Source organism: Castanea sativa, chromosome 12 (assembly GCF_040712315.1).
Source record: "Castanea sativa cultivar Marrone di Chiusa Pesio chromosome 12, ASM4071231v1".
NCBI classification, from domain to species: domain Eukaryota; kingdom Viridiplantae; phylum Streptophyta; class Magnoliopsida; order Fagales; family Fagaceae; genus Castanea; species Castanea sativa.
Window position 1 is genome coordinate 14,949,524 of NC_134024.1, and position 12,596 is coordinate 14,962,119.

At 36.7% G+C, this 12,596-nt stretch overlaps 1 protein-coding gene and 1 non-coding gene across 2 annotated transcripts; one reads left to right on the forward strand and one right to left on the reverse strand.

The window, feature by feature from the left end:
• Positions 1–322: 322 nt before the first annotated feature.
• LOC142621420 (small nucleolar RNA snoR8a) lies at positions 323–415 on the forward strand. Its single transcript, XR_012841799.1, has one exon. It is a non-coding gene; the product is annotated as a small nucleolar RNA snoR8a (small nucleolar RNA).
• Positions 416–5,872: 5,457 nt separating this feature from the next.
• LOC142619640 (growth-regulating factor 1-like) lies at positions 5,873–10,176 on the reverse strand. Its single transcript, XM_075792838.1, has 4 exons — positions 9,500–10,176; positions 8,453–8,680; positions 7,383–7,782; positions 5,873–6,983 (listed from the first exon to the last, which is right to left on the reverse strand). The coding sequence occupies exons 1-4, from the start codon at positions 9,891–9,893 to the stop codon at positions 6,140–6,142; spliced, it is 1,866 nt and encodes a 621-aa protein (XP_075648953.1). The 5' UTR covers positions 9,894–10,176; the 3' UTR covers positions 5,873–6,139.
• Between the last annotated feature and the right edge of the window lie 2,420 nt (positions 10,177–12,596).

The window sequence follows — 12,596 nt, forward strand, 5'->3', positions numbered from 1 at the left end:
AGTAAAACATAAAATTCGAGTTTTGCATTTTAGTGTTATATAAATTTTAATTTCTAACTAATCCGGCGGTGATAAGCGAAAAACTCAGTCACTCCCTTTGGGCCCAAAATATGCAGCCTCAAAGTTCAGGCCCAATCCAACACTGGTCGACTAGGGTTTGGAATTAGGGTTTCCAATTTTCTATATAAACGAGCTCTGTCAACTTTGAAACTCAATCAAACACTGCGCCTCACATCTTCAATATTTTGCCCCTTTGGGTTTTTTTTTTTTTTTTTTGTTTTTGTGAAGTCTTGTTGTTGTTTGGTAGATGAGAAAAACTGGGTTGGTTGCGATGATTATAAAAAATTCCTCGTACTGAATTGCTATAGCCATGGCATGACAGACACATTTACACCCATAGAATATGAGCAAAACCCATTTTCATTACTGTTAATTTTGCTATGTTTTTAGTTAATTATCTCGCATATGATTGGATTTAATCTTTTGGGTATGTGTTAGATATGCTTTCTTTCGTTTTAAATTTCCATTATATATATATATGCTTGTATTTGTTCTTCTGGGTGTGAGGAATTCAACTGAAAAAAATGATGGGATTGAATTCAATGAATTGAGATTTGATGTTTTTGCAAAGAAACTATTTGATGGAGTCTAAGATTGCTGTAGGAATCACTTTAATTTCATGGAAAATTTCTGTGTTCATGTTGACCTCTATTGTGTTTGTGGTGGTGAAGAGAAGTGAGATTTTTAAAGGATTTAGCTTTCTTTTTCACAAGGCAATTGACTATATTGCTCTGTGTTCAGCTAACTCCTCATATTGATTTGGGTGACGTTTAAAGCCCAAATTTGACAGAATGATTCTATAAGTTTGGGTTACGCACGCCTCCATATTATTATTAAACTTTGCAGAAACGCATGAGTTTCTGGAATTTTTACATTATGCTTGAAGTTGTTGATCCAAAATTAATGTCTTTGTTGTAAGACCTCTTTTGTGGAAAGAAGCACTGAACATTGTAAGCATTTGCCAAGTTGTTTAATAGAGCTAAGACCTGTTGTTATATGCCATATTTGTTTATTACATATTTTGTTGTTACTTGTGTTGCTTCTCACTATGTATGCCTTCCTTGCTATCCAATATTGAACTTGAATGATCATTAATCTAATGGAAATGCCGTCCTTTTGTGCCAATGATATGTTGTGGTTTTAAAGGTTGTTGATAAAATTTTCAATTAAATTGTGTTTTCACTCTGTAATGCCTACCATGTTGTAACATACATTAGAATCTCAACTTTTGCAAGATAAATGAAATTTGGTTGGTGTTTTGGACATCAAAGTATTTTGCAGACATTCTGAATGATTTTAATTGTTGATAACTTGGAATCTATTTGTTATGAAGCACTGGGTCTTTACACACTTATTTGGTCCTCTGCTGAATGAGATTAGATTATAAAAATGTAGAAAACTAATTTTCGGATAAAAAAGAGCAGAGATAATTTTTTTTTTCTCCGCTCCAGAGTAGCAATGGTACAGGACTGAGTAGTCCAAAGAAAATAATAACCAACTTACTTTGTATTTTCTCTCTTTTAAATTGCCATTTCCATGTTTATATGTCCATAAGATTCTTTTTCGAATCCTTTGGACGGTAAATATTCAAATGATCTTTATAATAATGTACAAAAAGTTAATATCAAAGCCTCACAATCTTCACCAGGAACATGTTGAAAAAGAATGTTATTTACGAACAGACATATGCCCCCTTTGCAAGGATGCCCATGAAGCAACCCTCCCTATCTTGTGGGACTGCCCCTTACTCTGGAGATTTGGAAAGCGTTAGGAAGTTATCCCCAAACTTTGATGGTGAAGACTGAAAACTGAAGAGGTATGGATTGCCGGATTGGTTTAAAAAGACTTATCCAAATCCCCCCTAGAAACAAGACCGCCCTAAATGGAATCATCATTAGAAAAGCATAATTTCTGTCCAGAGCTAGCGTAAAACATGCCTTTTACGCCACCAATGATAAAGTGCCACGTCAACTCTTTAAGGAAAACCCAATATACTCTAGAGCACACAATCTCACCTCAAATAAACCAACAATTTCAAATAAACCTACAATCCTCAATCAAACTATACAATAGTTTCAAACTCTCAGACCTGGAGAACTAACGCCTAAACTCCAAATTAGATTCCTTCTTCCTTCTTAAAGCCAGAGCTCCACTATGTTGCTAGTGCCATTTCACATGTCGTTTTTGGAGCTAGTGCTGCCAGAACCTCAAGGTTTGTTCTTTTGTCATTGTGGAAAATTCTTAGGTAGTGAAATGGTGAAATTGTGAAATGGTACTCCCTCTTCTCACATTCATGGTAGACTCCACCATGAATGTGAGAGGAGGGAGTTCGTGCTCCGGGAGTATCTAAGAATTACGTGCTAGAGTGTATAGGGTTTTTATTAAAGAGTTGACATAACGCATTGGTAACATAATTAAAAAGTGACAGAATTTACGCTCTAACTAGAAAGTGACACGAAAATAAAAAAAGGATCTAAGTGTACTAGCAAACTTCTTGGATGGAAATTCCCCCCTCCCCTCCAAGGCTCCAATTAATGAACTTTATCACACTTGGGCACTAGGTAGTCTCAAAGATAGCAATGGGCAATGGATTAGGGGATTCAAAAAGAACATTGGTTTTATCTCTACCTTGGCAACATATTAGGGGGGCTAGAGATGGCCTCCAACTAGTAGCGAGTCTAGATGTTAATCGGTAGTAGATGTAGCAGCATTGTTGTAGTGTGTGTTTTTTTTTAGAATGAGTTGCTAAAAATTGTGAATGAGTTTTTAGAATGAGTTTTTAGCTTTTAAGAGCTTTATTGTGAATGCTCTTACTTTTCATGCTTATAGTGCTTTGATTCATAATTGCAAATCTTTGATCCAGACTTTTGAGGTAGATCAGTTTTTAACAGAATCAACATACCACCCATCATGAAGGGAACCATTTTGGCAAAGCAGGACATCATTCTACTGAACCTTGTGTGTTTTACACTATCCTACCAACTTTTGTTGTAACTTGTAAGCCAGCTTGTGGCAGACATTTGAGTTATTTCGTATAGTAAACTTTGTACTACTTTATTCTTGCTTAATAAAATTTCCATTTCATCCATAAATAAATTGAAGGCTGTATTACTAAAGGCAAAAGACAACAAATAAAATGAGTCGACCACCTTTTACATTTGATACTATAACTTTCTATGGAAGTTTAGAGATGGTCTCAAAAGTTCTATGGAAATTTCAAATTGAGCCCTATTGTATCTTATTCATTTAAAAATGTTTTAATTTATTCTAAATTGACAAACCTTGTTTTTCCCCTAGAACAATGGCATATTACTTCAATAACAACTTTTATTTTTATAAAATTTTAAAGGTTTTGATCATTATTATTTATTGTGAAAACTTGAAAATAAATATGAAATATATACCTAAGATGTATATTAAATTATTAACCAGTAATTATTTATTTTATTCTTGTCATGTTGTCTTGTTGCGTCCTAACTAATTTTTAAGGCAATGTTCACATCAAATGAGATATGTCGAACTTGAACTACCGCAAATTATGGCATAGTACAAAATTGGTGTGCATATTACTGTTGGGAATATTTCTGTTATTTGAATACACTTTAGTTTTGGCCAAACCACATAAAACATAAATTTGTGTGTATGTGTTGATCTTTTCTATTATTTGCATCTCATAGATGTCGGACAAAGTTTCATGTTTCCTAAGAGTATCACTTATGTTTCATATAGAAGCTAAAAACAATGGACGGGACATCTCAATCAAAGAACAACACCTGAAATAGGAGACAGGGGACAAACACTTCTGTATACAAAAAAAAAATCCTTAAAAAGTCTATATCTAACGTTGTACAGGTTTTCACCCTCTTAAATTTCTGAAGACTCTGAACGTCAAGTTACAAATGCTCTGTGAACACAAACACCAGGTCTGCTTCACTGCTTGAGAGGACACTTATTTGTACAGAACTTGGTATAAACTTTGAACTCCATTTTACTTGCTCTTTTTTTGGCGTATTGCTGATTGTGGAGATTAATGTTTGCACACATTATTTAGGCCTCGCCTGTTTTTTTTCCACTCAGTATGTGTTACTCTGTTAGGAATTTAACTTAATTCCAAGAATATGTGAAAAGCAAAAAAAAAAGGGAAGAAAAACAAAGAAGAATCACACGATACAAAGATTAAATGGGAAGTTGCAGCAGTTTTTACTATGTCATGAAGAAAAATGCAACAGTACAATATAACACCAAAATATGGGTCGAAAACGAGCCGAAACCAAGCTCCACATAGCACAGCAATATTGTGCACTGAGGCAATACTTACATGCTACACAATAATGAGGGGTGTCTAGGACCCGCTCGACCCACCAGACCTACTTGACTCGCAGCCACCCAAACAAAAGGCTAACAAACCCGGGCACCATCACAATTGGTGACGGTTCTATCCAATGAAACCTGCCTCTCGTCAATTCTAGTCTTGATTTCGCTTCCCTCAACCCGCCGAAGCTGAACTGGTCAAAGAAAAAGTTGATTAGTTCAATTTCTCTCCCTTTTTCTCTTTTCTCTCTCATATAAGCTTATATCCAGTGAAAACAGTACAATCTCCATCTAGATCCAATGCAGACCTTGAGTTCTCCGCCAAATCCAAGGGAGATCTCGAAATCTCCGCCCAAATCCAATAGAGATCTCAAAATCTTCATCCAAATCTAGTAGAGATCTCGCAATCTCCACCTAGATCTAGTGAAAGTTGACTTGTCTAATGACGTTCTCAAAATTTTGAACAAAACAAACTCGACCTGTGGAAAATCCGACTCGATCCAACCCATAGGCAGTATTGGTCAGCGGCGGGTTCATTGACCTACCACTCAATGAAATCAAGTCAGTTTCGAGTTGGGCACAAACCTAACCCAAACTGAATCGTAGACGCCCCTAACAATAACATAATGAACAATCCTTGATCTTTGCTTGTGGCATGCATTTTTTACGTTCTTTTTCTTTAGGATTGGCTTTCAGCCTGTTAAGGTGAAGTTTTAAAGGATCTGTCGTTTTGAAATCTACCAGATGGTCTAACTAGACCAGCTCTATTAGATGTAAAACCATTCAGATTAAATAGACAACTACTGTTCATATCAGAATTGAAGCCTACAACAAATTTGATAAAAACATGAACAGAAACATTTATGTGCGTATTGATTCTTAAGACAGATTATGCAAAAAAAGGCATTCATTTATGTTTCAAAGTCCAACTATGTTCTACAATAAGTGGTTCGTTAATGATTATTCTTAATGTGACCACCGCACACCCTTGGTGCAATGGTCACTTCATAGATATAAGTGTTTATGGAGTGTAGAGGGCAATGGCCGAGTTTCAAGTCTCCAGGAGAGCTTCACACACATATACACTTATATTAAGTTAGAGTAGAATTCTATCTTGTATCCACACACCAAAAAAAAAAAAAAAATGATCATTCTGAATGTGTAACAGCTTTATAATGATTTCATGAGTTAACAAAGCTACAAAGTTACCAGTCATAAAATGAGCAAGCGGGTTGAGAAAGCTACTTGTTGCAATTTTCAGTTGGGCCAATAAGAGTAGTATCTTTTGCTCATCTTGTACATCGATTACAAGCTGCAACTAATGCCTATCAGCTTGTGTAGACCACACCCGCGTACCCTACATCTTGTGAGAAATTAATTGCATACAATAGATGAACAAGATAACTAAGCCAACAGCAAAAACCAAAATCTATCTTGGACGTGGACCTCGCCATCAATTCAACTATCTCAACCACACCAACCACCACGCTTGCCCAGCACCAAAAGTATAGGATTGGTAAACAAACACAATATTACTAAACATGTGCACAGAAAGATAATAAAAATAAAAGATTCTCAAAAAAAAAAAAAAACAACACCCACTTACACAAATCGTGAGGTGATAAGATAAAATGGATTGCCAAATTTATAAATTAAAAAAAAAAAAAAAAGATTAAAGACTAAATGGAACTCCAAAAACTAACTCTAACAATGTTCAACTCATTTTTCATGCATCACTTAGTAGCTCCTTAGTTGGCCGGTCAAGTGGCTACAAGGCAGGCAATGACGATGATGAATTCACAAGAGTTGAACCAAGGAGGTCGTTACAGAGGCTAGCCCCTTCAAGGGTCCTGTGGTTGTCAGCTCTTGGGCTACTTCCTGCACTGCTGTTAGAGAGAGACCCAAATGTGGTTTTCTGTAACACACCAGTTGGAGATGATCCTAAAGGAGGACTACTGTCCCAACCCGCAGTCATAAGGTTAAGTGCAGATGATCTCTTGCAATCCACCACATTGTTATTACTATGATGCAAAACCTCTCCAAGAGGACCACCCATGGAAGTTTCCCAAGAGATAGGAATCCAATTTGTTTGCCTTTGGTTTGGCTCATTGATGGCACTACTCACTCCCAAACCCATCCTTATTGGGTCTAACTCACGTGAGAGTCTGAGCGGGGAGAGAGTGAGTTTCTCATTGGAGCTGGGAGAGGAAGTGGACGAGATGAAGTCTGAGGAAGCCATAGGGATTGAAATGGATAGTTGGGTCCTATCTGATTGCATGTCAAGCTCAGGCCAGGAAACAGCTGAGCGATCAGATTGAATTTTAGGCCAGTCATCAATGAAATGGCGAAGAGATTGTTGTGATTCGGTTCTTCTATCACTAAGCTCTTGTGACGAACAGTTCATTAAGCTGGAGCTTTTATTAGAAGGGTTGAGGAGGGCATCAGAAGTGACTAGCCCAAACTCAGTTCTAGTGGATTCTTCATATGGGATTTGCTGTTTTTGAATCATGAATGAGTTTTCTTTAGGTTTATGGTCAATGGAGGAAGATAGAATGGAGAGGCCAGGTGTATCTTGCATTCTCTCACCCACATTATCTTTGTTAATAAACATCCTGCAAGAAAATTACCAAAACATCACTTAGAGCCACTATTACTCAAGTAGAGCCACTACTTGTCCTTAGTTAAATTGTGCTGCCTAAACCATACCCACAATTTATGTGGTAGCACAAAAAGTTTTAACAAATATAAACAAACGCTTCTTAATTGGACACCAGGACCAGTTACTATCAGCACTGCAAAGATGATATAATGGATTCTATGATTCTATTTCGTGTCCACTGTCATAAAGCAAACAAGATATAATAATAGTAACCAAAACGCATACGGTAGCACGCTAACACACCAATTTAGATGTCAAAGGTGAAGTCTGGCAGGGAATATATAGATGCCAAAACGATAAGAAATTCAGGTCCTTGAGATATTGCAATATTATTATTATTATTATTATTCACCTGTTGATGGTGGTGGCTGCGGAAGGATTAGATGCACCAGGCTGCAAGCTCTTGAGCTGTTGGTGAGAAGCAATGGCAAGGCTATTAGATGCGCCAACAGGCACCACCACTGAAGCTGATGAGGATGATGCAATAGGACTCAGCTTTGAGATAGTGCTACTGGTGCTCGTGCTTGTAGTGGCAGTAGTAGTAGTTGGGGTTCCGGAAACGGCATGGCCTGTTTGGCCTTCCACAGGCTTTCTTGAACGATGGCGGCCTCTGTTCATGTGCCTTTCACAATATTTCTGGTCGGCAACAGCATCTCTAGAGCACCGCCATTTCTTACCATCGGTCCTACGACACCTTCCGGGCTCAGGATCGGTGTTGTTGGAGAATCCAAGATGGAAAGAACCCCATCCCACTTGACACGCACAAAACAACCAAATACAAAAGCATCCAAAATCAAGAGCCACATTAAATTGTAGTAACAAACAGGAATTTGGACATAAACGCTAAAGAAACAAACCCAAAATTAATTTAACTACATGCAAAAGCTGCTTCTTCTTTTTTTCTTTTTTTTTGAAGTAGGTTTGGTTAGTACTTACTAAATTTTGGAACCAGATAAAATAGCAGTTACAAAAAGGGTTATTGACATAAACACACCAAAAATCAAAATAAGAAAACAGACAATATTAGTTTATATGCAGAAGTTTCTTTTTCTTCTTTATGATTTGTAAAGTAAGTTTAGTTAGTACTATGTAGTAGGAAGATTTTTATTTAGATGGACAAAGTGATCTGTGACACATAGGAACAAAAACAGTGTTGGATAAAAGGTGAAAATTAATAGATTACAGTTGGAATAGAAGGATTTAACAAAAGTGAGATACAGTGGCACATTAATTAAAACTTCTGCCCCATACACAGAGAGAGAGAGAGAGAGAGAGAGAGAGAGCGATGTGTCATATGCAGCAATTTTGAAATATCAAACGCACATTGAGAACAGCTTTAAGAGATAGACATGCCAATCTTGTGGATGTAAAAAAACTTGCTTTCTTCTTAATTTTGCCAAAAGGAAGAGAAAAAAAACTTACATGTATTGGGTCTTAGAAGTCCCCCTGGAAAGCTAGAGAACCCAGCAGAATCAAGGGCTTTTCTAATGGGGATGAGCAAGTTAGATGGTACAGGTATATTTGCAGTTAAGTATTTGTAGATCAAGGCCTGGTGTTCTAGCTCCATCCATTGAGAGGGAGTGAATGGCCCTCTAGCTCCTGCTATAACCCCATTCATGCTTGTACCATTCAAGCTCCCAGAACTACAGCCTGAAAAAGAAAACCAAAAAAGATTTAAAATACTTCACAAAAAAAAAAAAAGATTTAAAATAAACCACAGATAGAAAGTGTGAAGGCAAGGAAGCCAAAATTTCAACCCATTTCCTAGCAAACTAGAAATAAAAAGTTCATTTTTTTTAGTGTAAAAAGACAGGAAAATCAAAAAGTGTGGAAAAAGAAAAGGGTGTTGGAGGGAACACAAAATTAGCTTGTCTGCAATATTTAAAGAGGCCACAACAAAAATCATGAATTTCATAGTCTTTGCATAGTACCCTAAAAAAAATACAAAGAAAGTGATATATTAAAGAACGGTGGGGGAAATTTCAATAAATAGAGGACTCAAAACAAAGAAAAAATGGGACGTTTCTTGCTGTGATAGCCCTTCCTATCTTAGCTATCTTTTATATTTGGTTTATTTACTTCTTTTGGGTCCTCTAGTCTCTAATGACTGTTGTGTCTGAAATATTGCACCCCAAAAAGAAAGAAGCCATCTCCTAAAAACAAGTAGACAGAAGTATCAAGGTGAGAAGAATAGTTAAAGAGTTTTTTTTATTGACAAGACTCAAAACAAAGAGCCCTGAAGATTTCTTTGAAAAGACCCTCCACCAGTACAGGGGAATCAAAACCCAAATAACCAATGACAACCCATCTTTAGACTTTATATAATATATGTCCAATATATCCAACCCCACAAACAAACATTAAACCCAACCCAATCAATCTGATCATGAATCAATAATCTCCATGCAAGTAACTATTAAATAAAGACATTTCATTTTTTCACATCTTCAGACTCCTTAATATATGTACCTGTATTTTTACCATAACCTGATAATGAATGATGATAGTAAGGCAATAATGTGGCATTGTGAGAATTCTTTTCAGCTAAAAAAGATTCTGATTTGGGACTAGAGAAGCTCAGCATTTGCTGTTGTTGTTGCTGACCATCAGAGTAGAGAGTAGTGCAATTAGATCTCAGCAGAGTGTTTCTGTGCTGAAGTTGCATTGTCTTGGAGGCAACAAAGTCATCAGTTTTAAGCAGCTTTGAGCTCCTCCAGTCATCTTCAGAGTTGCCAGATCTCTCTTGCTTAAACAACCCAGATCCGTACCACTTCTGCTTTGTCTCAGGATCTGAAGCAAGTGAAGAAAAACCAGTAGCTTCTGAACCCACCAACCCATCCAAACCCACCACCCCAAAATCCATATAGATAAGCCCACCACCCAAAAACTTTTAGAAAACAGCTAAGCTGAGGAAATGGAACATTGGGTCATTGGCTAAAAAGACAGAAGCTTGAAAGGTTGTGTGGAGGCGCATTTCAAGACTAGTGGGGTGATAACTGATAAGCTAAAGCTTAAACTGAAACTCAAAAAACCAGACCTGGTTTTGTTTAGGAGTTGATGTTTGGAAAACACATAAAATAATTGGGGAGAGAGAGAGAGAGAGAGAGAGAGAGACTCTAGTGGGGAAAGAAAGAAAGAAACGGACCGAACAATGATCGTACTAAATACTCTCTTTATATCTCGTACATACTAACAAAAATATCCCCTTTTTTTATTACTAGTTTTTTTTTTTTTTTTGATACGTATTATTATTATTATTATAATCGAAATATGATGGTGATACAAAATAAAGTATCCTTTACTTAATATTGTCATCTTTCCCTATGAGGAAAAAAAGACTTGTAGTCTTGGAGAGTTGTATATATATGAATATATATATATATATATATATATATATATATATATATTATAGTAAAGTTATACCCAATAAACTAATGAAAATAAACTCTTTCAATTTTACTTTTTTAAAACAGCCTTTTTTTTCATAACAATCTCAACTAAAAGTTGGAGAGAGATGTTTTTCCAAGATGCTAAGCTAACTTGAGACTAATGCAATAGGTGTGACTTATCCTAGACTATTATTATGTACTTATGTTTAATTAATGCTATTAAGTTCCATTGCACCAATAAAAAAAATATCCTTGACTATACTTTATATTGGTTGTGTATATGTTGAATGGAGTTATTTGTTTGGGAGGCGATTTTTCTTTTTTAACTCTTTAGAATATTTGTTTATGTATCTTTTTTTTTAAATAAATTCACATTTTATAAATATAAATATATTATAATTTTCAACAAGTTAACCATTATTTTTAAAAATATACATTCAATTTCAAATACGCTCTTCTTCTTTTAAACGCTCTTCTTCTTTTAAAAAATCAAATATAATCAACATCTCTTTATAAGATGAGTAAAAATAGTTAATTGCAAATAATAAACACTTTCTACCCATTATTTTTTGTATGAATCTATTACTTTTTAATTAGTGCTTTCAGTAAATTACTATAAAATTAGTTGTGGAATTGTTGATTTGCAATGGCACTTAGGGTGCGTTTGTTTTGACAGTAAACCAATTCCGGAAAATATTTTCAGGAAATGAGAATATTTTCGGGAAAGGAAAATATTTTTAGGTGTTTGGTGGCATTTTAAAAAAAACTTTGGAAAATATTTTCAAGTGTTTGGTAACATTATGAAAATGCAAATTTCTTACTGATTTTTCACATTTTCTCACATTCCAAACAAATTTTATAATAAAACATTAAAATCCATGATCTTCTAAACAAACAAAAATCAAATCACCGGCCAAATCAAATTGAGAGAGGGAGGTGAGACAGGGAGGAGGAAGAGTGAGATCGGTGGGGAGGGTTTCTCGCCGGCGCGGCGAGCTCGACGCGCGATCTGGGCGAGATCGAGGCGCGATCTCGCGCCGTCGATCTCGCCCGCCGCTAGCTCGACGGCGCGAGATCGCACATCGATCTCGCCCGGCGCGAGCTCGACCGCACGAGATCGCGCTTCGATCTCGCCCTGCGTGAGCTCGACGGCGCGAGATCGCGCCTCGATCTTGCCCGGCGCGAGCTCGCCGGCGAGCCTTTGGGTTGAGGACGGCGTGATCTTGGCTTCCCGGCGATCTCCCTCTAGCTCTCTCTCTCTTTTCAGGTGTGGTTGTTGCTCTCTCCCTCTCCTTCTCTTTCTCTGTGTTTTCCAACGGAAAACTCAATTTGAAGGTAAAATACACATGGAAATTATTTTCCGGGTGGGGAGGGTCTGTTTTACGGTCAACGCTTCCTCTTTTTCGTTTGACCAAAATTTCCGGTGTTGCCAAACACCCGCAAATGCTGAAAATATTTTTCGAAATTGGTTTACTGTCAAAACAAACGCACCCTTAGTCCATGACACACCGAAAACAAGGGTCTCTATGTTATTTTCTCGAAGTTCTAGATTTTGTTTGTGGTTTGGATGGGGATGGTAATAAGAGAGAAGGTTTATTTTGCCTTGCAAAGTCCGCTAGCGGTTTTTTGATAGGATTTTTCTCACTCATCTTAAAGTTAAAAGGCCAAAAAAGTGGTGGGCTGCATGAACAAAGATGCACTCCCCACGTGACACAGACGCCACTCAAAAATTCTACCCTCACCTCTCACTGTCCCTACTCTCTCTCACCCACCTCCCTCACCTATTCTCTCTCTCTCTCTCTCTCTCTTTTGTAATGTAAAATGTTTTCCCCATCCCAAGAATTGGATTTTGATTCCCTATCCCTTAGATCTATATCTATATCACCGTCATTTATTGGGCATAACTTGTATCCAAAGGTACACTCTCCCACAAGCAAGTATTTTTGCAGTAAAGAACAAAAGTATAACCAAAGAGAGAAATAAAGGTATCAAGTATCTACCATTTAATTGTGTGAAGAAAAATACTTGTCAAGGAAATACAATTAATAACCCTCCTACTTTTGGTGACTATGATTAATAACCTTCATTAATTCTCTTTAGTCTTATCTCTATGCCTAGCTATTTTTCTATTTGTATAAAGGTTACATTATTGACTCAATATAATAACCAAGAAGGGA

Coding starts and splice junctions, on each gene's coding strand:
- LOC142619640 (XM_075792838.1), bottom strand. CDS start 9,893: ATGGATTTTGGGGTGGTGGGTTTGGATGGGTTGGTGGGTTCAGAAGCT. Junction 8,681..9,499: donor AGGTTATGGTAAAAATACAG/GTACATATATTA, acceptor TTTCTTTTTCAG/GCTGTAGTTCTGGGAGCTTG. Junction 6,984..7,382: donor GCAGCCACCACCATCAACAG/GTGAATAATAAT, acceptor ATTTTCTTGCAG/GATGTTTATTAACAAAGATA.